This window comes from Oncorhynchus clarkii, chromosome 4, assembly GCF_045791955.1.
Source record: "Oncorhynchus clarkii lewisi isolate Uvic-CL-2024 chromosome 4, UVic_Ocla_1.0, whole genome shotgun sequence".
NCBI classification, from domain to species: Eukaryota; Metazoa; Chordata; class Actinopteri; order Salmoniformes; family Salmonidae; genus Oncorhynchus; species Oncorhynchus clarkii.
Window position 1 is genome coordinate 39,112,159 of NC_092150.1, and position 26,311 is coordinate 39,138,469.

General features: G+C 41.3%; 1 protein-coding gene and 1 long non-coding RNA gene across 2 annotated transcripts in view; both read left to right on the top strand.

The window, feature by feature from the left end:
* Window positions 1–506: 506 nt before the first annotated feature.
* On the top strand, window positions 507–2,034 carry LOC139406799 (uncharacterized). Its single transcript, XR_011634025.1, has 2 exons — window positions 507–802; window positions 1,116–2,034. It is a non-coding gene; the product is annotated as an uncharacterized lncRNA (long non-coding RNA).
* A 5,714-nt stretch (window positions 2,035–7,748) lies between these two features.
* Window positions 7,749–26,311, top strand: part of LOC139406800 (tyrosine-protein kinase JAK1-like) — a 57,359-nt gene continuing 38,796 nt past the window's right edge. Inside the window, exons 1-2 of the mRNA XM_071149850.1 lie at window positions 7,749–7,975; window positions 15,571–15,776. Coding sequence (XP_071005951.1) covers window positions 15,578–15,776 — 199 coding nt within the window. The 5' untranslated portion in view covers window positions 7,749–7,975; window positions 15,571–15,577. The remainder of the gene's footprint in view (window positions 7,976–15,570; window positions 15,777–26,311) is intronic.

Here is a 26,311-nt window from a genome sequence, read left to right on the forward strand (position 1 = left end):
AGTGTGTGAATTGGCCAATTTTCCTGTCCTGCTAAGTATTCAAAATGTAAGTACTTTTGGGTGTCAAATGTATGGAGTAAAAAGTACATTATTTTCTTTAGGAATGTAGTTAAGTAAAAGTTGTCAAAAATATAAATAGAAAAGTAAAGTACAAATACCCCCCAAAACGACTTAAAGTACGTTAAAGTATTTTTACTTAAGTACTTTACACCACTGTTGATTGCCACGTTTCCAGATGGGGTAGGGAGTTGATAATGACGTAATGAATGGTAATAGGATAAATCCGAATTCATGAGTAAGAGACCTATTGACAAAACACTGCAAACTACAAAATAAACGCACTTGTTGACAGCAGCAGTCAATGCAGAGTGTAAACGGTAATTCCGGATTGTCGGGGTTCCCTCTGAAACATTGGCCATCACCCATCATCATCATTACGCACTGAGACAGTGCCATTCCGCAACATTTGCGGACCAAGGCATCAAGGAATGTACTTGTTGCGAACCATACCGCGGCGTCAGTGTCCAAAAGCAGTCAAATGCTGCGCATGCACAACCTATTGGTGTCTTCAGTCAATGGAATCTGCCTAATCCATCACACGAAAAAAACTAGATTGAGTAAATTGATAATCTTCCAGTTAGTTGTGCGGCGAGACCCGGAAACATTGTTTTATTATTTTGTCACATGGCTGAGAGATTTCAATAACAACAAAAAATGGCGACAATCACGTTGTTCGATGTGGGTCTTGCTGCGTCATTAAAACTATTCACGTAAACACGGGAATGAAACGCGCAAAATGCAAGTAAGTAAGACTAATATCCGTCAGATATTGAACTACAAGTAAATATGAATAAGAATTGTTCATGTTAATTTCGATGCTTGGACTACATAGTATTTGTTTTTACCTAGAGAGGGGTGTGTGCAGGCTGGGCGTTAGCGTTTGTCAGCACAATAGTAAAACTCAATCAACACCAATAGCGTTGCTCTTTTACATGGTCTTGTTATTGAATATCAGAGTTATTATGGCAATGTATATATGTTTAAAAATTTAAAATGATAAGACGGGCTATTTACAAAGTTTTTTTTAAATAGCCTTACTCTTGTTGTATTTATAGAAAACAGCAACAAGCTTTCCCGACAACGTGGAGTTGAATATCTGGAACCATTGAAATGTGATGATTGCTTTCAATATTTTTCTTTCGCGTTTTAAACGTGTATTTAATGTATAGGCTACCTGGTCTGCGCTTCACGATTATTGAAGGGTCCGAGATACGCTATTATGATAATATACAGTACAGTCTATTGGGAGTTGTATATGCTATTTGCATTTTTACAGTTACGCAACCAATGTTATGTTTTGCTCGATTGAACTGTTGTCTCAACCTTGCGCAGCAGGTTATTTTTCAAGTAAGTGTTGGCAAGTGCTCCTGCAATTCTGTGATACCAAAACAGAACCAGCAAATCGAGTTGTTTACATGAAGCGGAGGGAGAAGGAGATAGGGAGGAGCCTCCTCCGGCGGGCTACGCGACTGGACTGCTGGAGAGCCTTCGCGCACTGAGGGCGGAACCCCAAGAACCATAACAAGTCCGACGTCAGCAATGTGGTGTCCATAAATTATGCAGTTCAAACACTACCGAGTAAACAGTGGTGACTTCGACCAATTAACAAGGTTTTATTCCTTTAGGCTACATGTATCTGTTGTATAGGAAATTATCTTTCAAAGGGGTTTATGAAAAAGCTGATATGCTACAGTAGTTACACATGTATTGGTAGGTATTACAGTCATGTGAGGTGAGAAAGAAACATCTTACTAATGGTAGTAAAATACCTTTCTAGAATTCTGTAATGCCTGTGTGGAATTCATAGCACATACACAATTCACGATTATATCCTGTGAATAATTACAAAGCTTTGCAGATTTTGGTAACCTATTAGAGAAACCTCTTTACATTACTTCTGCATGCAATTGTGTTCTCGTTCTTGTAATGTGATACCATGAAATACATAAATACAGACATGATATTTGGATTTTACGTATTGTCAAACATCATAGTCATTTTGTTACTCCGATGACCTGGGCATGAAGTAAATGCACTTTCTGCAATGTCCAAAGGCACCCCCACCTGCCCGACCCTATACAGTGTCATGTCATTCTAAGTCCCTCTTTTGGCACGATTCCATCTGCAAAAGAATAGTGTGACTGACAAGATATTATTGTTGCTCTGGGCTCCAAGTCGTGTGTGTATGTGTGTGCGTGCGCGTGTCATCATGTGTGAGCCTGGCATCATGAAGACGGATGGAATCTGACCCCTTGGATCACCATGGCTGATGTTGTACTGTGCTGGAACTCAGACTGACGGGGCTGCTGTCTCTTGGCTTCCTAACATGACATCCAGGCTGCCCTGGTTCAGTTATCACTGTGCTGATGCTGTCCATCTTAAAGGTACAGTACTGTGATAACTGAAGGATGGCTGCCACCTTGACACACCCGACCCACTTTGTGATGATGGATGGAGATGGTACTGCTGTATCGAAGGTGAAGTTTTTCATTGATATCACTGGTGTTCCCAACTTTAAAAAGTTAGGAGAACAACATAAAATTTAGGAGCACCAGAAAATACGATTTTTCAACTTGATTGAGATATAGCCTATATTGGGCCTACATGAATGCTAGCTCCCGAAGCACATGCTGTGCTCTATAAACTAATATGTAACCCTGGAAAGACAGTTGTTTATTGTAAAAAGCTGTACATGGTTATACAAGTACCTGTTATTGAAGTTACAAAGTTATTTGTAGAATAATAGGTTTCTACATTGTGTAAAAACACTATTTTCAAACCAGCATACTGCTATACAATATCACACACACCCCTGCCAATAAAGACTATGGTGAGTCAATTTGTTTGGTCAATTCTTAAATTTAAATAAAAAAATAAAGTTGGTTCTGGGAGTATTCTAAGGGTGATTATTAGGATGCATAAACATGATTAGTGCTTTCCCCCCACAATTCTGGCCTTCAAATTGGCATAAATACTACCTTTAATAGAAACAGCTCTTCTCTAATTCTCTAGACTACTAGATATTTAAGGTTCATAATACAAACGTTCTCCATTTGAATTTTTTTAAATTACTATATCATTCTTATTCGTACTTATATTTGAATGTACTATTTTATTTGTTCCAAGTTAGCTCACAGATTTGAGGGTTTGTTAAGATGAGAGAGGAGATATTGTGCGTATCCCCGTTCTCCCTACTACAAGCCTTGCTCAACTTGTTTTACCGTCACAAACTACCGCCTCTAAAGACCGGGCTAAACCAAAAGAGTTTTTGGCCGCGGGGGTGTTCCAATCATAACATGAGGATTCTTGACCCACCTGTCCCCCGGGCAAGTTACGCGCTTGACCATGACGCTACCGAATCTAAGCTCGTCTTTTTCTCTGGTGCACTTGGAAACAGCATTACAGCGAAGGATAATTATAACAACAATTATTATCTGGGTGATTTTTTACAAGGCAACATTTTTTTTAAATCAAGGTTGCACAGCAAAATATTTACGATCATATGCAACCAAAATGGTCTCACATTATAATGTTGTGTCTTGATTTTCAATTGTAATACTTTATAAAGATTCACAAAGCCCAATGAGTGTAGCGTATGCTTTTCAAAATCGATTTGAATAGAATTGTTATTTTATGTAGAAAGAATGATGTATTACGTAATAAGTTGAAAGGGGGCAAATGTATGTTTTTGTAGCATTTGAATCATTCTTGTTTTTAAGAAAATGCAAATGAATTGGAAAGAAACTGATATGTATACATGTTTTCTAATTTCTAATAGTCATGATGTGTGGCCACGCACCTCTGATTAGATTTCTATCTATGGTGGAAAAGTATCAAATTGTCAAACTTGACTAAAAGTAAAGATACATTAATAGAAAAGGACTTAAGTTAAACTGAAAGTTACCCAGTAACATACAACTTGACTAAAAGTCTAAAAGTATTTGGTTTTAAATATACTTAAGTATCAAAAGTAAGTTTAAATCATTTCAAATTCCTTATATTAAGCAAACAAGACAGCACAATTTTTTTAACCGATAGCCAGGGGCACACTCCAGCACTCAGACATAATTAACAAACAAACCATTTGTGTGTAGTGAGTCCGTCAGATCAGAGGCAGTAGGGATGTTTTCTTGAGAAGTGTCTGAATTGGACCGTATTCCTATCCTGCTAAGCACTCAACATGTAAGGTGCTTTGGGTGTCAGGGAAAATAAATGGAGTAAAAAGTACATTATTTTCTTTAGGAATGTAGTAGATTAAAAGTAAAATTAGTCAAAAATATAAATAGTCAAGTATAGATATAGTACACAGAAATACTGCTTATGTAGTACTTTAAAGTATATTTTGTTAATTACTTTACACCACTACATAATAGATACAAACATAGTTGTAAAAGTTATTAATACATTTTTAGGATGATTGAAGAATATAAATAACCTAAGAGTAGAGGTATTAACATAAGACTCCGGTTTAACACGTCTTTAGAATGTTAGACATACAGGAAGTCAATGCGGAAATCCCCCCCAGACAGATAACCAAAAGATCACGCCACATCTTTTTCTCTCCCCCTCTCTCTGCCCCCACATTCCCCTTCTCTCATTCTCCCCTCTCTATACCCCCCCCCCTCCTTTTCAATGTCTCTGTCCCCTCCCTCATGGTTTGGTTTAACTGGACTGATCAAAGTTGTAAATGGTTTTGGGGGTGGGAAAGGTTTTTGAACCCTAATCGCCCAATTTGACTGTGGAGGATATGTCAATCAGTGGAACATCAATTTGGGTAATTAATAAAAACGCTGACAGATAAATGTAAACAAATAACTGTAAATAAAAGTCAACTTCTTATACCTGCTATTGAATTCTGTTTCACATCCCTATTTTTAAACTAAATATCAGCTTTCTCTTCTCGTATTAAATATCAGCTTTCTCTTCTCTTATAGCCGAGAAAGTAGTGGTTAGTTGATGGTGACCTATGGTTTTTGCTTTTCATTTACTACACTGTAAGGACATTCCATTCCCTTCCCTTGCCTTTCTTTCAGTTTACTGGAGACCCTAAGGATATCTGTGAGTCTGGATGTTCCAGATGAAAGCTATAAAATCATTGTTATTCAACACCACAAAGTCTCATAATGAGTAGCCTTTTAATAAGCACTTAAGTGATAGACACTTTCGTAACTATGTTTGATATGAATTGTACTATCAATCATACTGTATATGTTGTCAAAATCATCTAAATAGATGCTCACATTTTCACATACCCAGTGGCCTACATACCAGCATACAGTATTTTAAAAATTAGGTTTTAACTAGTAAGCTTGTAATACATATAGGCCGATTACAGATAGATAGATGTGGCACTTTTTATTGTGTCAGTGACTACAACATTCTTGGGAAATATCTGCCTATGATTTCCGGAAAACAAACTCAGTTTCAACACATCAGATATGGGAGACGGGAAGTACCTCCACTACTGGCAAACGGAACCTCCCGTCCCTGTCCCATCGTAAAGGGCCTGGCTCTCTATTTCCTCCCACCTCACTAGGAGGATGGTCAGTTTCCATTTGACTGTAGCCTCCTTTTTGGACTACAAGACGATACTGTAAATAAGAAATGTTGTTGATCATATGTGGTAATATTGACAATCAAAAAGATGATCAGATGGGAAAGAGATGGAGGTGCAGAATTACCATTTACATTTGACATTTTCAACAGAAAAAGCCTTTTCTCATCTTTTGAACAGATAAAGCTATGGGTCATGAATTAAATATGTAGGTTATTGATTAACATGGTCATATACAAACAGGATTGTGACTGTGTTTTACTTACCAAGGACAATCAATGTTTCATGTAACACACAACTGGATGGAATTTTGACGATATTACCGTAACAGTCAGGAATTGATTTTGTTAAACATTCCATGTGTTGTAAATTCAATATGGAATTGCTTTTAGAGTCAGAGTGTGTTTGCATTGAGGCACCGAGTGCCTGGTAAAGAGGCAAAATACACTATATATACAAAGTATATGGATATCACTTCAAATTAATTTGCTTATTTCAGTCACACCCGTTGCTGACAGGTGTATAAAATCGAGCACACCACCATGCAATCTCCATAGCCAAACATTGGCAGTAGAATAGCCATCCTGAAGAGCTCAGAGACTTTCAATGTGGCACCATCATAGGATGCCACCTTTCCAACAAGGCAGTTTGTCAACTTTATGTCCCGCTAGATATGCCCCGGTCAACTGTAAGTGCTGTTATTGTGAAGTGGAAACCACTAGGTACAACAATGGTTCAGCTGCGAAGTGGCACACAAGCTTACAGAATGGGACCGCCGAGTGCTGAAGCGTCTGTCCTCGGTTGCATCACTCACTACTACTGAGTTCCAAACTGCCTCTGGAAGCATCGTCAGCACAATAATTTTTCGTTGGGAGCTTCATGAAATTGGTTTCCATGGCAGAGCAGCCTCACACAAGGCTAAGATCACCATGTGCAATGCCAAGTGTCAGCTGGAGTGGTGTAAAGCTCGTCGCCATTGGACTCTGGAGCAGTGGAAACGCATTTTCTGGAGTGATGAATCACGCTTCACCATCTGGCTGTCCGATGGATGAATCTGGGTTTGGCGGATGCCAGGAGAACTCTACCTGCCTGAATGCATTTTGTGTAGTCTTTTATGACATTTATAATTATTTTCTCAAACCCCTTTGTGTGTATTGTAGCCCTTTCATGCAGTCAAATCACGAGTGGCCTCATGGGTGAAATGTTATGAATGTTTTCAATAATTTCCTAATTACCTCCCATAAAATATAAGGAATGGTTCCATCCCCAATGGCAATACTCTTACGCACGCACGCACACACACACACACACACACACACACACACACACACTTGTTCTTCTGTCCTCATGGGGACCTGAAATGTATTTACATTCAAAATCCTATTTTCCCTAAAACCTAAACTTTACCTTAACCCCTAACCCTAATTCCAACCCTAAAAAGTCAGTATATAAGTAGCCTTGGTTTGTGCGAGCCGGAACAGCTCATAGGGCAGGGGACTATCTCCTGTTTCTGTAGTGTGAGGCAGCTTGATGTACAAGTACACCCACTGGACATGGCGCTAGGCTATCGCAGGGCCTTACCCCAATCTATCTCCTTAATGCTGAGTGCCAAGCAGAGATGCATCAGGTCCCATTTTTAAAGTTTTTTGTATGATTTGGACAGGGATCAAACTCACCACCTTCCAATCTCAGGGCGGACACGCTAACCAGAAAGCCCTAATCCAACCCCTAAATGTAAAATAACCTTTTTCCTCGTGGGGACGTGGGAAATGTCCCCACTAGGGACAGTTTTCCTTGTTTTATTATCCTTGTGGGGATTTTGAGGGATTTCCGGTCCCCACGAGGATAGAATAACAAGACCACACACACACACACACACACACACACACACACACACACACACACACACACACACACACACACACACACACACACACCACACACACACACACACACACACACAGCTGCTGCTACATTACAATGGATGTGATACCATTCAGTTAACTGTAATGCTGATCCATTCTAGGGTTAACAACATAAAATTGTGTCAGTAGGCTACACAGTATCACTTGACTGAAGGAGCAGTGCACCAATCAGAATGCGTGAAGCTGAGCTTGCAGTTGCATTATTTTCGGGAAGAGGGACGTTACTTGACAGGAAGGGTTAGAAAGATTATGAATTTGCTCTCGACCAGAAGGGAAAGAAACTCGTCAGACAAAACATTTTTCGTTTGGAATATTCCCATACCTACGGATTTTGTCAAGATTAAGTTAGTCTTTATAGTTTCACAACGGATAATTATATTCTGGATCTATGAACAAAACGATAGGGAAGTAACGTTAGACTTGGATAGCTCGCTAGGTGAGTAACGTTAACATATCAAATATGTGATTATTGATATTGAGTAAAATGTCACATATCCAGGCTAGCTATCCACTATCCTATTAACTTTAGCTTGAATCATTATTATTCCTGGGCCTTAGCGGAAAAAAAACGTTACGAAGCAGATACAAGCATCAAATTTGGTACAAACAAGGTGATGTGAAAACATCCTAGAAGGGGTGCCTGAAATCATCCTAGAAGGGCCCATGTCAAATATAACCAGGAAGCGAGTTATCGCGAAAATCCAAAATGGCTGCCATAACAGCTGGTATTTGAAAATAAAATGTGTTATGCAGCAGATAAAGGCATGACATTTTGTACAAACATCCCTCAGAAGATATGCTCCTTTCAAAATTAGCCAGAAAGCAGAATTCAAAATGGCTGCCAATGGTAACGACAATGGTAACGACATTCCAGCTTATAAACATTTCAATAACAATAACTTTTTAGTTGACCTGACCAAATTCACATATACATGTTACTTATAGATCTTTATAGATCTTTCATTATTTTTGAAAGCAAATCTAAGAAGCAGTACATCTGTTCTTTGTGTGCTATTTCTATGCCTTCGGTTTTGTACACCAGCTGAAAATACAATATTGTGGTTATAGAAAATATATTTCACAGGGGTTTAGATGGTACAATGATTGTTTACACCAGCGTTTCTCAAACTCAGTCCTCGGGACCCCAAGCGGTGCACATTTCATTTTTTTGCCCTAACACTACACAGCGGATTCAAATGATCAAAGTTTGATGATTAGTTGATTATTTGAATCAGCTGTGTAGTGCTAGGGTAAAAACCAAAACATGCACCCAGCGGGGTACCGAGTATAGAGTTTTGGAAACCATGATCTAAACTTTCTTGTTTTGTCAAAAACTGAAATTAGGCGAACTATTAAAAAAAAAAAAATATCTGCATAGTGAACCTTTTAAAATTCTGATTAGTGAAGAAAATAAAAGACTTAGGGCTAGGGATGTTAACCGTTAGTCGGTTAGCCACTGGAAAAATAATAATTTGACCGGTCATGCTTATCAGTTTGTAGGTTAATTTGCATACATTTGTGGAATTAATTTGGTGTCCGAATTTGACAAATCTCGTCAGTCATAAAACAGGAACAGTGTCTTGGTCGACCGGAATTATTATTTGATAGAAAATAGTCATGTAAAGTGAGTTTATGGAGGTAGTTGAGTTAAGAAAGCTACTTTCTAATGGCTGTCTCTAGTCAGAGTGAGCCTCGAGCAAGCCAGAGCGGAGACTCGTTGCTATGCAACTCACAGACACAGTCTGTGTGGAGCAGTGGGAAAGAGAAGAGCAGCACAAATCAGCTAACAACAACAGCTAAGCTAGTAACCAAAAAGGTTTCACAGCATTTCTCTCCTGTTCTACTGATTTTCATATCAACTTTCTTTTGTTGCCCAGAAGCCAAAGGCACAATCCTAGTCATATTAACAACCATCCTAGTTGTTGCATATCTACGTTTTCCCTCTTTCTAAATTTCTAATTGAGATGTTAATCTGTCAAATGAAACGGCTCGCATCAGGTGTGTCTTTTAGAACAGGGTTTTCCCACAAATTGCAATTTAGCAAATGTAAAATTAGGAAACTCTCTTTTTGAAGTTTTTAAATACATTTGAAGCTACTTTTTAAGTAAATACCTGCAGTCAACTTGTGTAATATGTTAGGAGATAAAGAAGATCACATTCTTGATTTCACCTGTCACATATTTTTTCATTATTAAGCTTACCGGTAGTACCCAGTCACATGGTGTTTGTTTACAAGCACACAACGATGAGAGACCAGAGCCTTTTGAGAACGGACAAGTTGTGCATTTGGTTTGTTAATTTCGTAGTTAGTTAGCTATGTAGCTGTGATTAGCTTCTTCCAAAATCAAGCATTCGCTTGGTAACAGCAGAGTTCACTCCTGGATCAAGAGCCTAGTATTTGTTTTGGGTATGCAGCAAACTGTGAGTAGTATTTTTGAGTTACTTATTTACTTGTATAGTTTAGGTCAGACACTATAAAATGAGCTTGTTAGAATTTAGTTAGCATTCTCTAAGAGATTTTACATGTACTTGTTAGCATTGCTAACCTTCAGATTACAGAGTATCAGTGAGGTTTGAAAACAGTGCCCCTGGTGTTCAGTGCCGGTATTACAGAATATCTGGGTATGGCACAAGGTCATTATGACAATCTGGATACCTCCCAAGCCTGAGGAGTACCGCTGTCTAAATCAAATCAAATTGTACTTGTCACAGGCGCCGAATACAACAGTGAGATGCTTACTTACAAGCCCTTAATCAACAATGCAGTTTTAAGAAAAAATACCTTAAAAAAATAAGAAATAAAAGTAACAAATAATTAAAGAGCAGCAGTAAAATAACAATAGTGAGACTAAAAACAGGGGGTACCGGTACAGAGTAAATGTGTGGGGGTACCGATTAGTTGAGGTAATATGTATATGTAGGTAGTTATTAAATTGACATTTTTCATTTTAAAAGGCTAATTGATCATTAGAAAAACCTTCTGCAATTATGTTAGCACAGCTGAAAACTGTTGTCCTGATTAAAGAAGCAATAAAACTGGCCTTCTTTAGACTAGTTGAGTATCTGGAGCATTAGTATTTGTGGGTTCGATTACAGGCTCAAAATGGCCAGAAACAAAGGACTTTTTTCTGAAACTCGTCAGCCTATTCCTGTTTTGAGAAATTAAGGCTATTACATGCGAGAAATTGCCAAGAAACTGAAGATCTCTTACAACGCTGTGTACTACTGTGCACCTTCACAGAACAGCACAAATTGTCTCTAACCAGAATAGAAGGGGTGGGAGGCCCCGGTGCCCAACTGAGCAAGAGGACAAGTACATGGGGATTTTCTCCCATTCTTCCTTCCAGATTTTCTCATGCTCTGTTAAGTTAGTTGGGGAGCGGCAGTGACCAGCAATCTTCAAGTCTTTCCATAGATTTTCAATGGGATTCAAGTGTGGGTCACTCAAGGACTTTCACGTTCTTGTTCTGAATAATACCAGCGTTGGTTTGGCTGTATGCTTGGGGTCATTGTCCTGTTGGAACGTAAATCTTTGCCCCCAGTCTTAGGTCATTTGCACTCTGAAGCAGGTTCTCATCAAGGATTTGCCTGTATTTGCCTCCATTCATTGGTCCCTGCTGCTGAAAAGCATCCCCACAGCATGATGCTGCTACCACTATGCTTCACGGTAGGGATGGTGTTAGACAGGTCATGACGTGTCTTTCTACAGACATAAAACTTTGCATTCAGGCCAAAGTTAAATGTATGTGTCATCAGATCACAATCTTTTGCCTTCTTTTGCCTTTCACATGCCTTTTTTGCAAACTCCAGGCGTGCTGCCATGTGCTTTTTTCTCAGGAGTGGCTTCCGTTTGGTCACTCTCCCATAAAGCCCAGATTGGTGAAGTGCTGTAGAGACTGTTGTCCTGGTAGGTTCTCCCATTTCAGCCAATAAACTCTATAGTTCTGTCAGAGTGGTCATTGGGAAAGGGAGATTCAAATTAAATGTGTCTTTCGCATTTACCCCAACCCCTCTGAATCAGAGAGGTGCGAGGGGCTGCCTTAATCGAACATCCACGATCCAGCAACCTTTCAGTTACTGGCTCAACGCTCTAATCACTTGGCTACCAGCCGCCCATTGAGTTCTTGGTCACCTCTCGGACCAAGGTCCTTCTTGTCCGGTTGCTCAATTTGGTCGGACTGCCAGCTCTAAGCTCTTGGAAACTTTCAACACTCTAGAAATAGTTGTATACCCTTCGCCAGATACAGTATATGCCTCATCACAATTCTATCTTGGAGATCTTTGGACAGTTCCTTGGACTTCATGGTATTGTTCCTGCTCTGAAATGCACTGTCAACTGTGGGACCTTATATACACAGATTCTTTCTAAATCATGTCCAAATAATTGAATTAGCCACAGGTGGACTCCAATCAAGGATGATCAAAGAAAATTGGATGCACCTGAGCTCCATTTGGAGTGTCATAACAATGGGGTTTGAATACTTATATAAATGAGATAGTTCTGTATTTTACTTGCAAAGACATTTCTAAGAACATGTTTTCACTTTGTCATTGTGGGGTATTGTGTGTAGATGGGGTAGATTTTTTTTCTCAGTCTGTAACACAGCAAATTGTGGGATACGTTGAGGGGTATGAATACTTTATGAAGACACTGTACGTACTGTCACTGTGGGGATGACGTCGTACTTGCGCTTGACTTTTTCCACATTTTGTTGTGTTGTAGCCTGAGATTTTGTCACTGGCCAACACACAATACCCGATATTGTTAAAGTGGAATTGTGTTTTTAGAAATGTTTACAAATGAATTCAACATTAAAAGCTGAAATGTCTTGAGTCAAAATGTATTCAACCCCTTTGTTATGGCAAGCCTAAATAAGTTCAAGAGTAAAACTCGGCTTAACAAGTCACATAATACATTGCATGGACTCACTCTGTGTACAATAAGTGTTTAACATGATTTTTAATTGACTATGTCATCTTTGTACCCTACACATACAATTATCTGTAAGGTCCCTCAGTCGAGCAGTGAATTTCAAACACAGATTCAACCACAACTATCAGGGAGGTTTTTCAATGCCTCGCAAAGAAGGACACTTGGCCTCCCGAATGGCTCAGCGTTCTAAGGCACTGCATCGCAGTGCTAGAGGTGTCACTACAGATCCGGGTTAGCTGCTGGGCTGTGTCGCAGCCGGCCGCAACCAGGAAACACATGAGGCGGCGCACAATTAGTCCGGATTAGGGGAGGGTTTGTCCGGCTGGGATTTCCTTGTCCCATCGCGTTCTAGCAACTCCTTGTGGTGGCCAGGCGCATGACTTCGGTCGCCAGCTCTACGATGTTTCCTCCGACACATTGGTGTGGCTGGCTTCAGGGTTAAGCGGGCAGTGTGCCAAGAAGCAGTACAGCTTGGCAGGGTTGTGTTTTGGAGGACGCATAGCTCACGACTTTCGCCTCACCCGAGTCCGAGTTGCAGCGATGGGACAAGACTGTAACTACCAATTGGATATCAGGAAGTTGGGGAGAAAAAGGGGTAAAAAATGTTTTTCAAATAAAGAGGGACACCTCATAAGTAAGCATTTCACAGTAAAGTCTACACCTGTTGTATTCAGCACATAACATTTATTTTTATTTGATGTGGTAAACTCCTCAATGTTATCGGGTGAATCCGAGAACATATTCCAGTCTGTGCTAGCGAAACAGTCCGGTAGCTTAGCACCCGCTTCGTTTGTCCACTTCCGTCAAAGATTTTTTAGAACTAAACCAAGATAGACCACAGCCTGTCGTTTCCAATGTGAACAAATTAGTTATAGTGGGCAGAACAAGCAAGGAGGAGGGAAGAGACCAGCACGAGCTAGCGAGATCCTATTTGCCCGTTCCAGCCTGCATTTGCATATGTCCGTTAGGGAACACCTACTCTGTGAAATGCGAGTGTGTAATAGCTAAATTTGCCTTTGCACTCCTTAACAACGCAATTTAAAAAAAACAATGGCAAAGGGTAAAGTCCACACAACTTAATACACTCTGTTTGATTCTTGTTTGGGGAACCAAAATATTGTATTGAGATCAAATGTTTCATCGATGAGAAAATGTGCAGTTTCGGACAAAATCCATCCATTTACGGCCACTGAGCTTCCTCTCACTACCATATTGGGTAGTGAGTGGCATGCGCTTGGCGTTTCTTCACATTTATACATATGAAATATCAGTCTCAATGTTCTATCTGTGATTTCGTATTGAGCATGTCACTGGTACATCCTGTTTTTGAGTTTTTGCTTGTAAGCAGAAATCAGGAGGATAGAGTTATGGCCAGATTTGCCAAATGGAGTGTGAGGGAGAGCCTTGTATGTGTGGAGTAAAGTGATCTAGAATTTTGTTGCCTCGAGTTACACAGATAAGATGCTTGTATAAATGAGGTAAAACGGATTTCACTTTCCCTGCACTGAAATCACCGGCCATGAAAAACCATCCACTCCAGACTGATCCCAGTGAAGAGCAAATTCAGCAACTCTTGGAGGGCAGTGGAAGTTGATCAAATGCTTCTTTATTGATGCCCTCCCAAGAGTTTCTGAATTTCCTCTTCACTTCAGTTTGCTCCTCCATTCATGCACCTTGGTTGGAGAGTGAGGTAGCAGGCCTGGGATCTGCCAGGGAACTCACCATACCATATTATCACGATACTTAGGTACCAATGCGATATGTATTGCAATATTTCACAATTCTATATGTATTGCGATTCGATATTTGATCTTTCAAACATATCGCTTACTATGTCTGCTGCAGAGAGACGAGGAACAAAAAGTGCTGAAAACAACATGTTGGCTCACTATTGATTGCGTTACAATGTTTGAGTCACTCAGATAGCATAAGAACACAACATAAGCCATGGCAAATCTTCTCTCAGCCTCATGGCACGATGTGTAGAATTGCAGGAAAGCAGCTTTAAAACTGCAAACTGTTGCCTCGGTGGCCAAAGAGGAGGGCCTCTAAAACCTTTGGCGCCGTTGGCCACGCCGGCTGACTTTGCTACCGCTGCTGAAAAAAATCCTAGGGAAAACGCATCTGACTCATCCAAACTTTCATCATGTGTTGAAGGATAGTACAGTAATAGAATGTAGCCTAGCCTACCTCTGAGGTGTCTTTTTTTTTTTGCCAGTGTAACATACAGTAGTTCAGTTGTGGCTGATGCAGAATGTCGTCCCTTGGTCTACATTGTTTGGATGTGAAGGATGACCCCATGACAAGCGTTTGAAGGCCACATGCCTTTAAAATACAGTACAGAATGTGGACTATAAAATACAGAATGTGTATTGTCTAACGTAGCCTTTGGCGTTAGCACTTTGCCCAGCAACTATTGTGCCGTCTTCAGCCATCCTTGATGAACTGCAGGTATCGGTTCATCGCAGAAATCCATTTTTTCCGCTGTTGCTGCACTGTTAACCGTTTCTCAGCACTGTAGACTAATGAATACACCGTGTGTGTGGAGCGGGGTTCTCACAGGCTGATAAGACTTCAGCAGGACCTGAGGACACTTTGGCCCCGACAGTGTGCGTGTGTGATTCATGTAGGCCTACGTGTGTGTGATCCTGCTGATCCCAGCAGCAGTCAGTAGATCAGAGCTCTGTCGCCATTGGCGATAGGCTGATTAGGGGTGTTATGAAACAAACTGTCCTAGCCACTAGGGATGCCACCTGCGCCGCTGTAGAGGAAGGGGAAACGCTGCTGGGAGAACTAATGGGATGATCTGCACGCAGAGGGAGAACTACCTCACCTGCCTCCAGAGGAGGTTTGTGTTTGCTTTGGTGAGATCATCTCAGTAGGTGTGTGTGTGTCGTGAATTACATTGCCTGAGTAGGTGTGTGTTGTGGGTAGCCAACGTGAGTCATCAGGGTATGCTGGACTCCGTACCACTGCTACAGTGAGCTCACCTCTGGATCAATACGTTACCCACCCCCGACACACATACACACTCCCTCTGTTTTGCCTTTGATGTATTGACATCTCCATCCCTCTGCCTCTACCTTCAGTGTGGATTCAGTCTGGATGCCAAGTCCGGGGGTAATGGAGCTGGGTAGGCAACTGTGTGGGAAGATGAGGAGGTCGAGGAGAGCCGAGGGCCCCGTCACTGTTCCCATGAGGGGTCTGGAGATCCATTTTTACCTGCCAGATATGCCGCAGCTGGGATTCCTCAAAGACAGCTTCACCGCTGAGGAACTGTGTGTCGAGGCCGCCACAATATGCTGTAAGTACTGTCTCACCTCCCGCCCAGAGCGTGTGTGTGTGTGTATTGTATGGCATGACTGCAAGTGTGTGTTGCACGCCTAACTGCATCCATCCCTGTATGTGTGGGTGGGTGTGCCTGTAGGCACCCGTGTGTGGGTGGGTGTGCCTGTAGGCACCTGTGTGTGGGTGGGTGTGCCTGTAGGCACCCGTGTGTGAGTGTCTGCATGCCAGGGCATCAAACAGGGTGTATTTGTACGATTGGATTTGCGGGAAGTTTTCAGGAAGATTCAGAAGTTCTATATCTTAAATATGGTCATTTACAACTAATTGGGGATAAATGTGGTGAACCATCCTGATGGAGCCTGTCCGCCAACAGAGAGGTCCACTGTTGCCACTGTGAATAGGCCGTCACATGAGTTTACTCTTAGCTAGGAGACCAGAAGGAGAAATGGTAAGTAACTAAGGAAGAAATGGCTTTGTAATAGATGTTTCATTTCATTGTGTGTACTGCTTATTTACATCATACAGTAGGCTTGGCCTATACAACATGGCATTGGAAATTGTTACAAAGATGTATGTATTACTTGTGAAGCTTTGTTTTATTGCCTACGTGTGTTTTGTCAGTGGATGTTCTTTATCTCAATGCTTAAGATGTACTGTGTGTATATATAAGGGGCATCAAGAGGCATCACTGCAGTCCCTGGTTCGAATCCAGGCTGCATCACATCTGGCTGTGATTGGGAGTACCATAGGACGGCGCACAATTTGGTCCCGGGGTAGGCTGTCATTGTAAAAAAGAATTTGTTCTTAACTGACTTGCCTAGTTTAATAAATAAGACAAACTCTAAATCCTAAAATGAGGAACCTTTGAGTCGTTCCTTGTCATTTAACTAAGCCGTGACACCCACCATCTCAGATGATTCAGAAATTGTTTCTGTAGTTAGAAACAGATAAGATTAATGCAAGTGACTTCAATGGCTAATTTCTATGAACAGAGAATCAAAAGAATCACAAAATTCACAGGGAATATACATTACATAGGATGACAATTTAGATTTTATTGGATTCCTCATGTCTTACTCATTTAGAATTACGGTCTAAATTGGATGTTAGGTACTATATAGTGTTGGGAGATGTCAACCATTGTCCTATCGTGATTATGTACCCATAAAAAATTGTGATATAGGATGCTATCACCCCTATTCGCCACTCCGCGAAAATATATATATATATTTTTTACTCTGGAAAAAAAACTGCAGTTTGGCTATAGCGCAAAATCTAATTTAACTGGACAAATCATGACAAAAGAGAATATTGTTGAAGGCCTGGGTAGAAGCTAAGTGCAGCTTTCAGAGTCTATCGAATGGAGAAAGAAAGGAATATAGGCTGCGTTATTTAAAAAAAACGCTAAATACAAAATAGTTACTGCTTGGTGGAATTCTCCGCTCTCTGGCCTAGATTCCTCTCTTGTTTTATGTAGGCTATATAACATGTTTATTGAAATAGGCTATAGCAAATAGGACTAGGCTATTACTCGGAATGCCACTTGTGTGTCACCCTGCTGCTGCCCTGCTTGTTTACAGCGTGGCGCTAGTAAAGAAAGAGGCTAAACCATCATCTGTCACATCACGATGTCGTCACCATCAACGATGGCTGTCCATCATCGTCGACAGACGATGCTATCGCAATATCGGCCACCCTAGTACTATATTTATTGAAAATTAGGCTATATGAATCCTATAAATGAAAATGACCAATTTGTGTGCAATCAATTAGCTTAAATGATCAGAGATCAAATTATATTTAAACAAAATAATGTTTCAGGAATGCTAATTTTATTTGTTTGTGATTACAGAAATGATTTCATGATTTTGTGTGGTAATCCTCTTGTTTTGCGGTGGGTGGAACGACCCTCTTACTGATGCCAAATGGCTTTGTTTTAACTATATTAGCAGGCTGTTACAGTAGTTGAATTTATGCTTCTCTGCTGACTTCCACATATACTCTACCTGATTTGATGACAAAACATGACATAATACTTACAGTAAATACTGTATACTCCTCCCTTGCCAGATAGCAGGCACACAATACAGACAAAGCCAATGTAGCCTAGCTACTAGGCTATCCCGCATGAGAAAAGATACTAACACCCACCCAGCACCTGTTTTCCTACAGCTCTAAAGATGCTGGTTTGGTAGTCTCCATTTTTGACAAACAAATTCTAGGCCTGTATTTATACCTTTGTTCTGATACTGGCTGAAAAACTCCACAACATCTGTCAGCGTGATCGATGCTAGAAAGGGAGAGTAGAAGAGAGGGTAAGAGAAGTGTGGTTTCATCCTTCCGGCTGTTCCTTTCAGCCACATACTGACTCCAATACAAGATGGTGGCTGGTTAGGGTTGGTTCAGGGCGGGACGTGTTCTGGAATTTCGTCAGAGCGAGCAGAGAAAGGAAGCCTACAGACAACATACAGACAACAACAAGACTCTGGAGGAGTTCAACTCCACAGCTACCATAGTCTATATATGCAAATACTCACCAGTTATAGGCTAAACAAACAAAGCAGCTGCCAACACAAATGTATGATCTGTTTATAGTCCAATCCAAAGTATTCTGTGTCTGTGTCTGTGCAGGACCTTTCTGTCTTGTGTGGTCAGTGGTAGGTAGTTTAACGCACATTATGTCCCTCACATCAAAACAAAAGAGCCCAGAAAAGAGGAAGTGTCATGGCCCTATACTTTTCCCGTGTCATATTATGTTCCATTTATAGTTCAAAACAAACAGAAAGGCTCATCTGTGGGTGGGTCTAATCCTGAATGCTGATTGGTTAAAACCGCAGTTACCACTGGCTAATTCTGTGATGTTAAAATGCCTATTTACTCTGTTCCATCGGACTGTGCAATCCACTGTCTCATCAGCCCAGCCAAGCAATTTATAAACTTGATCTCCACTATAAAAAGCATCTAGACATTCTCACATTTCTTTTAGACTAACATTTCGTTTTCAACAGCAGAGATTTAGCCCCTGTGATATGCAACTTTTCAGGGAAGTTAGGAACAAATATACACAGGCAGTTAGGAAAGCTAAGGCTAGCTTTTTCAAACAGAAATTTGCATCTTGTAGTACCAACTCCAAAAAGTTCTGGGACACTGTAAAGTCCATGGAGAATAAGAGCACCTCCTCCCTGCTGCCCACTGCTCTGAGGCTAGGAAACACTGTTACCACCGATAAATCCACGATAATTGAGAATTTCAATAAGTATTTCTCTACGGCTGGCCATGCTTTCCACCCCTACCCCGGTCAACTGCCCGGCACCCTCTACGGCAAACCGCCAAAGCCCCAACCATTTCTCCTTTACCCAAATCCAGATAGCTGATGTCCTGAAAGAGCTGCAAAATCTGGACCCCTACAAATCAGCCAGGCTAGACAATCGGGACCCTCTCTTTCTAAAATTATCTGCAAAAAATTTTGCAACCCCTATTACTAGCCTGTTCAACCTCTCTTTCGTATCGTCTGAGAATCCCAAAGAATTTAAAGCTGCCGCGGTCATCCCCCTCTTCAAAGGGGGTGACACTCTAGACCCAAACTGCTACAGACCTATATCTATCCTACCCTGTCTTTCTAAGGTCTTTGAAAGCCAAGTTAACAAACAGATTACCGTCAATTTCGAATCCCACCGTACCTTCTCTGCTATGCAATCTGGTTTCAGAGCTGGCCATGGGTGCACCTCAGCCACTCTCAAGGTCCTAAACGACATCATAACCGCCATCGATAAGAAACATTACTGTGCAGCCGTATTCTTTCGACTCTGTCAATCACCACATTCTTATTGGCAGACTCGATAGCCTTGGTTTCTCAAATGATTGCTTCGCCTGGTTTACCAACTACTACTCTGATAGAATTCAGTGTGTCAAATCATAGGACCTGTTGTCCGGACCTTTGGCAGTCTCTATGGGGGTGCCACAGGGCTCAATCCTCGTGGCGACTCTCTTCTCTGTATACATCAATGATGTTGCTCTTGCTGCTGGTGATTCTCTGATACTCCTCTACGCAGACGACACCATTCTGTATACTTCTGGCCCCTTTTTGGACACTGTGTTATTAACTAACGTCCAGACGAGCTTCAATGCCATACAACTCTCCTTCCGTGGGCTCCACCTGCTCTTAAACGCAAGTAAAACTAAATGCATGCTATTCAACCGATCACTGCCCGCACCTGCTCGCCCGTCCAGCATCACTACTCTGGACGGCTCTGACTTAGAATACGTGGACAACTACAAATACCTAGGTGTCTGGTTAGACTGTAAACTCTCCTTCCAGACTCACATTAAGCATCTCCAATCAAAAATTAAATCTAGAATTGGCTTCCTATATCGCAACAAAGCATCCTTCACTCATGCTGCCAAACATACTCTCGTAAAACTGACCATCCTACCGATCCTCAACTTCGGTGATGTCATCAATAAAATAGCCTCCAACACTCTACTCAACAAACTGGATGCAGTCTATCACAGTGCCATCCGTTTTGTCACCAAAGCCCCATACTCTACCCACCATTGCGACCTGTACACTCTCGTTGGTTGGCCCTTGCTTCATACTCGCCGCCAAACCCACTGGCTACAGGTTATCTACAAGTCTCTGCTAGGTAAAGCCCCGCCTTATCTTAGCTCACTGGTCACCATAGCAGCACCCACTCGTAGCACGCGCTCCAGCAGGTATATCTCACTAGTCACCCCCAAAGCCAATTCCTCCTTTGGTCGTCTTTCCTTCCAGTTCTCTGCTGCCAATGACTGGAAAGAACTGCAAAAATCTCTGAAACTGGAGACTCATATCTCCCTCACTAGCTTTAATCACCAGCTGTCAGAGCAGCTCACAGATCACTGCACCTGAACATAGCCCATCTGTAAACAGACTATCTATCTACCTACCTCATCCCCATACTGTATTTATTTATTTATCTTGCTCCTTTGCACCCCGGTATCTCTACTTGCACATTCATCTTCTGTACATCTACCATTCCAGTGTTTAATTGCTATATTGTAATTACTTCGCCACCATGGCCTATTTATTGCCTTAAATCCCTTATCTTACCTCATTTGCACTCACTGTATATATACTTTTTTTTTCTTTTGTTCTACTGTATTATTGACTATGTTTTGTTTATTCCATATGTAACTCTGTGTTGTTGTATGTGTCAAATTGCTATGCTTTATCTTGGCCAGGTTGCAGTTGCAAATGAGAACTTGTTCTCAACTAGCCTACCTTGTTAAATAAAGGTGAAATAAAAATAACAAAAAAATCTGTATAAACCTTGCTGTCTGTTTCTCCAACATTTACCACAATGTTTCAATATTGAAATTCGATCTTCAGTTGTCCCATAGTATTGAACGTGTCGGGACAAGACAGACAGGCAGGCAGCGTTTCTCAGCCAGTTGAAATTGTGAATTAAATGGCATAACTTTTATGTATATATACAGTTGAAGTCGGAAGTTTACATACAGTGGGGCAAAAAAGTATTTAGTCAGCCACCAATTGTGCAAGTTCTCCCACTTAAAAAGATGAGAGGCCTGTAATTTTCATCATAGGTACACTTCAACTATGACAGACAAAATGAGAAAAAAAAATCCAGAAAATCACATTGTAGGATTTTTTATGAATTTATTTGCAAATTATGGTGGAAAATAAGTATTTGGTCAATAACAAAAGTTTATCTCAATACTTTATTATATACCCTTTGTTGGCAATGGCAGAGGTCAAACGTTTTCTGTAAGTCTTCACAAGTTTTTCACACACTGTTGCTGGTATTTTGGCCCATTCCTCCATGCAGATCTCCTCTAGAGCAGTGATCTTTTGGGGCTGTTGCTGGGCAACACGGACTTTAAACTCCCTCCAAAGATTGTCTATGGGGTTGAGATCTGGAGACTGGCTAGGCCACTCCAGGACCTTGAAATGCTTCTTACAAAGCCACTCCTTCGTTGCCCGGGAGGTGTGTTTGGGATCATTGTCATGCAGAAAGACCCAGCCACGTTTCTTCTTCAATGCCCTTGCTGATGGAAGGAGGTTTTCACTCAAAATCTCACGATACATGGCCCCATTCATTCTTTCCTTTACACGGATCAGTCGTCCTGGTCCCTTTGCAGAAAAACAGCCCCAAAGCATGATGTTTCCACCCCCATGCTTCACAGTAGGTATGGTGTTCTTTGGATGCAACTCAGCATTCTTTGTCCTCCAAACACGACGAGTTGAGTTTTATCAAAAAGTTATATTTTGGTTTCATCTGACCATATGACATTCTCCCAATCTTCTTCTGGATCATCCAAATGCTCTCTAGCAAACTTCAGACGGGCCTGTACATGTACTGGCTTAAGCAGGGGGACACGTCTGGCACTGCAGGATTTGAGTCCCTGGCGGCGTAGTGTGTTACTGATGGTAGGCTTTGTTACTTTGGTCCCAGCTCTCTGTAGGTCATTCACTAGGTCCCCCCGTGTGGTTCTGCGATTTTTGCTCACCGTTCTTGTGATCATTTTGACCCCACGGGGTGAGATCTTGCGTGGGGCCCCAGATCGAGGGAGATTATCAGTGGTCTTGTATGTCTTACATTTCCTAATAATTGCTCCCACAGTTGATTTCTTCAAACCAAGCTGCTTACCTATTGCAGATTCAGTCTTCCCAGCCTGGTGCAGGTCTACAATTTTGTTTCTGGTGTCCTTTGACAGCTCTTTGGTCTTGGCCATAGTGGAGTTTGGAGTGTGACTGTTTGAGGTTTTGGACAGGTGTCTTTTATACTGATAACAAGTTCAAACAGGTGCCATTAATACAGGTAACAAGTGAAGGACAGAGGAGCCTCTTAAAGAAGAAGTTACAGGTCTGTGAGAGACAGAAATCTTGCTTGTTTGTAAGTGACCAAAAGTTAGCCGTAGTTGGCTAGCTAGCAAGCAAGGGATAAGAATGTTGCTAGCCATTATGGCAATGGAACATTTAGAACAAACAAAAACAAACATTTAGATACGGAACAACCGAACCGATAGAACGAACGACCAGCCGGCTTGGGTAGCAACCCTAGATTTGTGTCGGGACTACTATGAAATAGTATGAATAAATTCATCAAAATAACCTTTTTTAATGAAAATATCATTATTTGAATATGTTGGTAACCCGTTGTATAAAAGTGATAATGCCTTCAAAGCCGGCGTTGAGGATATATGGGCTCTGTTTGCCAGCCCTCAACTTTGTCTCGGGCCTAACAACTTAATTATGCGTGGGAAAACATTGGAACAGATTTCCCTAATTAAAATCCCTTGGAGCTGATTTGCTGGTGTTTTTAACTGTCTTTTGTGACCAACAATTAGTAAAAAATGTGGGCCACAGGCCGCCAGTTGGGGACACCCTGCTGTAGGTTGTACATTAGTTCCTACTGTATTGTTATAGGCATATTACTACTATCACTTTATTACATAGCCTAGTTTACACTTGCCATTTAATGACAGTCTATAGAGTAGTGGTTCCCAACCGGTGTGCCTTGAGGAACTCTCAGGTGTGCTGTGAAACTTGTACACTCACTTAGAAGCGTGACATGTGGAATACACACATGGAATTTGGACTTGGAAGCACTAGTGCCGGTCAGATGATACATTAAATGGCACATGGCTACATCTGTATCGTTATTTCAAGTCCAGTGAGCTAAGGCTGTTGTTAAATTTTTATCATTTGAGGGGCACACATCACGAGCAAAGTCATTTCTATCATTTGATTTTGTCTGTGAAAACCATTAGCACAGGCAAATATGATTAGGCTTAGCCAGAGTTATTTATTTCTTAATATATGGCTCTGGGCTAAGCTATACCACAGCTTCTGCCATATAAACAAATGGAGAATGGCTTCGTGTCTGTGGTTGCACCTTTACAATGCAGAAAACCAGTTGTCTGTAAACAAAACCTTTAAAAACTAAAGACCTATTTTACCTTAGATGCATTTTCTTCTTTCTGGCACAGATTCGCCGGACGCTCTTAAAGGGGTACACACAAATTAACCATTGTGAGTAAAGAACTATCAACACTATGAAAATATTTCAAATAAACCCTTTTAAATCTATACAAAAACTTTGTCACAAAAAATGTATGGTTTGTAAATGAAATCAATACATATTTTTATATCCCATCAAGGTGTGACAGGGTTCAAAAAATATTTGGAACCAATAGTCTAGAGACTCCACAGTAGACTATTGACAATCGTGCTTAGTGCAATATTTAATCTTAATCACCATCCACATCCACATCCACATCGTCGGGGCAACAGTGGAGAGGGTTGAGCGCTTCCTCTGTGTCCGCATCATTGAGGACTTAACATGGTCCTCTCACACCAGCACAGTCGTGTAGAAGGCACGGCAGCGCCTCTTCTTCCTCGGGAAGCCGAAACGATTTGGTATGGCCCCTCAGATCCTCAGGAACTTTTACAGATGCTCCATCGAGAGCATCCTGATTTGTTTATTCACTCTCTGATATGGCAGCTGCACCACCCTCGACCGGATGGCCTCACAGAGGGTGTTGCGGACTACCCAGAGCATCACTGGGTGTCGAGATCCCAGCCATCCAGGACGTACATGCCAGACCTGAAAAATTACTAAAGACTCCAGCCACCCAAGACATGGACTATTCTCCATGCTCCAGACAGTAACGGTGCATCAAGGCTCAGACCAACAAACCCTTAAACAGCTTCTATTCCCTGACCATAAGACTGTTAAATGGCTAACAACTAACATTACTGTTCTCCCTCTCCCACATACTATCCACACGGACTCTATGCCCATCCACAGGTCTCTATCCACTCTGACACACACACCTTTACTGTCGCTCTTACTCACGCACACACACATAATACACACACTCACAAACACCCTCACTCACACTCTCATCACTATTATTGCTGTTTATATGTATATATTACCATTTAGTATATTACCATGAGTATTTATATATTCCTGCTATCAGTCACTTTTCGGCCCTGTTTACATGTACAGTGCCTTCAGAAAGTATTCATACCCCTTGACTTATTCCACATTTTATGTTACAGCCTGAATACACACAATACCCCATAATGACAATGAAAACATGTTTGGAAATGTATTGGAAATGAAATACACTAATATCTAATTTCCATAAGTATTCTCACCCCTTTTCTATGACACTCCAAATTGAGCTCAGGTACATCCAATTTCCTTTGATCATCCTGGAAATGTCACTACATCTTGGTTGGAGTCCAACTGTGACTAATTCAATTGTTTGGACATGATTTACAAAAACATACCTGTCTATATACAGTGTCTTCGGAAAGTATTCATACCACATGACTTTCCCCACATTTTGCTACTTTACAGCCTTATTCTTAAATGGATTAAATAAATACAAATCCTCAGCAATTTACACACAATACCCCATAATGACGAAGTGAAAACAGGTTTTTAGAAATTTTTGCAAATATATTAAACAGAAAAAACATACAATTTTTACATAAGTATTCAGACCTTTTGCTATAAGACTCGAAAATGAGCTCAGGTGCATCCTGTTTCTATTGATCATCCTTGAGATGTTTCTACAACTTTATTGAAGTCCACCTGTGGTAAAATAATTGACTGGACATGATTTGGAAAGGCACACACCTGTCTATATAAGGTCCCACAGTTGACAGTGCATTTCAGAGCAAAAACCAAGCCATGAGGTCGAAGGTATTGTCTGTATAGCTCCGAGAAAGGTTTGTGTCAAGCCACAGATCTGGGGAAAGCTAATAAACATTTCTGCAGCATTGAAGGTCCTCAAGAACACAGTGGCCTTCATCATTCTTAAATGGAAGAAGTTTGGATCCAGCAAGACTCTTCCTAGAGCTGGCAGCCCGGCCAAACTGAGCAATCGGGGGAGAAAGGCCTTGGTCAGGGAGGTGACCAAGAACCCAATGGTCACTCTGACCGAGCTCGAGAGTTGCTCTGTGGAGATGGGAGAACCTTCCAGAAGGACAACCATCTCTGCAGCACTCCACCAATCAGGCCTTTATGGTAGAGTGGCCAGACAGAAGCAACTCATTAAAAGGCACATGACAGCCCACTTGGAGTTTTTCAAAAGGCACCTAAAGACTCTCAGACCATGAGAAACCTGGCACCAACTCTACAGTGAAGCATGGTGGTGGCAGCATCATGCTGTGGGAATGTTTTTCAGGGGCAGAGACTGGGAGACTAGACAGGATCGAGGGAAAGATGAACGGAGCAAAGTACAGAGAGATCCTTGATGAAAACCTGCTCCAGAGCACTCAGGACCTCAGACTGGGGCGAAGGTTCACTTTCAAACATGACAACGACCCTAAGCACACAGCAAAGTCAACGCAGGAGTGGCTTCGGGAAAAGTCTCTGAATGTCCTTGAGTGGCCCAGCCAGAGCCCGGACTTGAACCCAATCAAACATCTCTGGAGAGACCTGAAAATAGCTGTACAGCAACGCTCCCAATCCAACCTGACAGAACTTGAGAGGATCTGCAGAGAAGAATGTGAGAAACTCCCCAAATACAGGT